Here is a 1,352-nt window from a genome sequence, read left to right as displayed (position 1 = left end):
AAAAGAGACCTAGTCTACTATTGAAAAAATAGCAACAGAATCTGCCTCTTTCTAAGGTGTAAACCATGACTCAGTGGAAGACAGAGACAGAAATCGTGATCTCGACATCTAACTTAATCTTTCATTTAAGATTTTATTTGTTTGACCTATGCTGCCTTTTCGTGTCTGAGACCCTCGAAAGCACAGGGTAAGAACATTCAACAAACAAATTCAGTAGTTATGGATGTGACCACAGGGTGGTAGTGCTTTGCTGTTGATGAAGGATATGTTGATTCTGAATGAGTCATCTGTGGCAGAAGCAGAGCGTTTTCCCTATTGGCTGGGCAGAGAGTGTGAGAAACCCCATGTTTGTTAGAGAAAAGAAGGGATAGCCTGGTAATAAGTAACTCAATTGACTGGAGATTGCAAGTCTATAATTGATCTAAATTGGGAAGAATGCTGAAGACATCCATTGGAGCTTTATATGTGTTCTTGTGGCTGCAACTGGACTGTGAGTTAAGGGTTCACAGGAAACAGGGTATATTAGTGGGTATTCTTTAGAAGCCAAGGAAGAGACTGGCTTTATTCAGGCTCCTTCTAGTTACTATAGAAGAGGAAAAGTATATTCTGAACAGTAACAATCTGGCACACTTTCATCTTTCTCTGACTTTTTCTTTCTGTATAGGGGTCATCCGAGGAGAGAAAGTGGATCAGCATCCTTCTACCCTGAGTGTCCAGGAGGGAAACACCTCTATTATCACCTGTACTTATTCAGACAGTGCCTCAAGGTACTTCCCTTGGTATAAGCAAGAAGCTGGAAAAGGTCCTGAGCTCATTATAGATATTCTTTCAAATAAGGATGAAAAAAAAGATAGAAGATTCACTGTTACACTGAAGAAGGCGGAGAAACAGCTCTCCCTGAGCATCGAAGACACCCAGCCTGGAGACTCAGCTGTCTACTTCTGTGCAGCGAGTCCACAGTGCTTCCCAGGCACCTGCAAGCTGTGCGCAAACCTGCGAGTGGAGCAGCGCCCCCTTCTTTGAAGGGACAGACCTTTGTCAGATAGTGTTCGTCACCAAGTGGAAATGAATGTGTTGTCTCTTAAAAACACATAATAAGAAGGTTAGGTTTAAGATGATCCAGAAAGAATGCTTTGTCGATGACTGTTTAGTGGATTTTTGAAATTTAGGCTTTGAAGATGACTTTACATTTGCTAGTCAGGCTCTTTTCATATAATTAAATTCTGAGTATTTCTATTATGAGTGAGTTTTTAAATCTTATCTTTCAAATTTTGCATGTTATTTTTTGCCCAATTATAAAGCATTACATGCTAAATATAGAAAATACATAAAATATAAATATGTAAAATTGA

The 1,352-nt window shown here is 39.5% G+C and overlaps 1 gene segment (V, D, J or C); it reads left to right on the top strand.

Annotated features, from left to right (window-relative positions):
• The first annotated feature begins 373 nt into the window (after positions 1 to 373).
• On the top strand, positions 374 to 1,023 carry LOC107506556. The segment is given in 2 exon segments: positions 374 to 490; positions 665 to 1,023. Coding segments are annotated over 2 exon segments (414 nt in total).
• The last annotated feature ends 329 nt before the right edge of the window (positions 1,024 to 1,352 follow it).

Source organism: Rousettus aegyptiacus, unplaced genomic scaffold (genome assembly GCF_014176215.1).
Source record: "Rousettus aegyptiacus isolate mRouAeg1 unplaced genomic scaffold, mRouAeg1.p scaffold_m13_p_3, whole genome shotgun sequence".
In the NCBI taxonomy this organism is placed as follows: Eukaryota; Metazoa; Chordata; class Mammalia; order Chiroptera; family Pteropodidae; genus Rousettus; species Rousettus aegyptiacus.
This window is presented reverse-complemented; position numbering and strand designations above follow the sequence as displayed.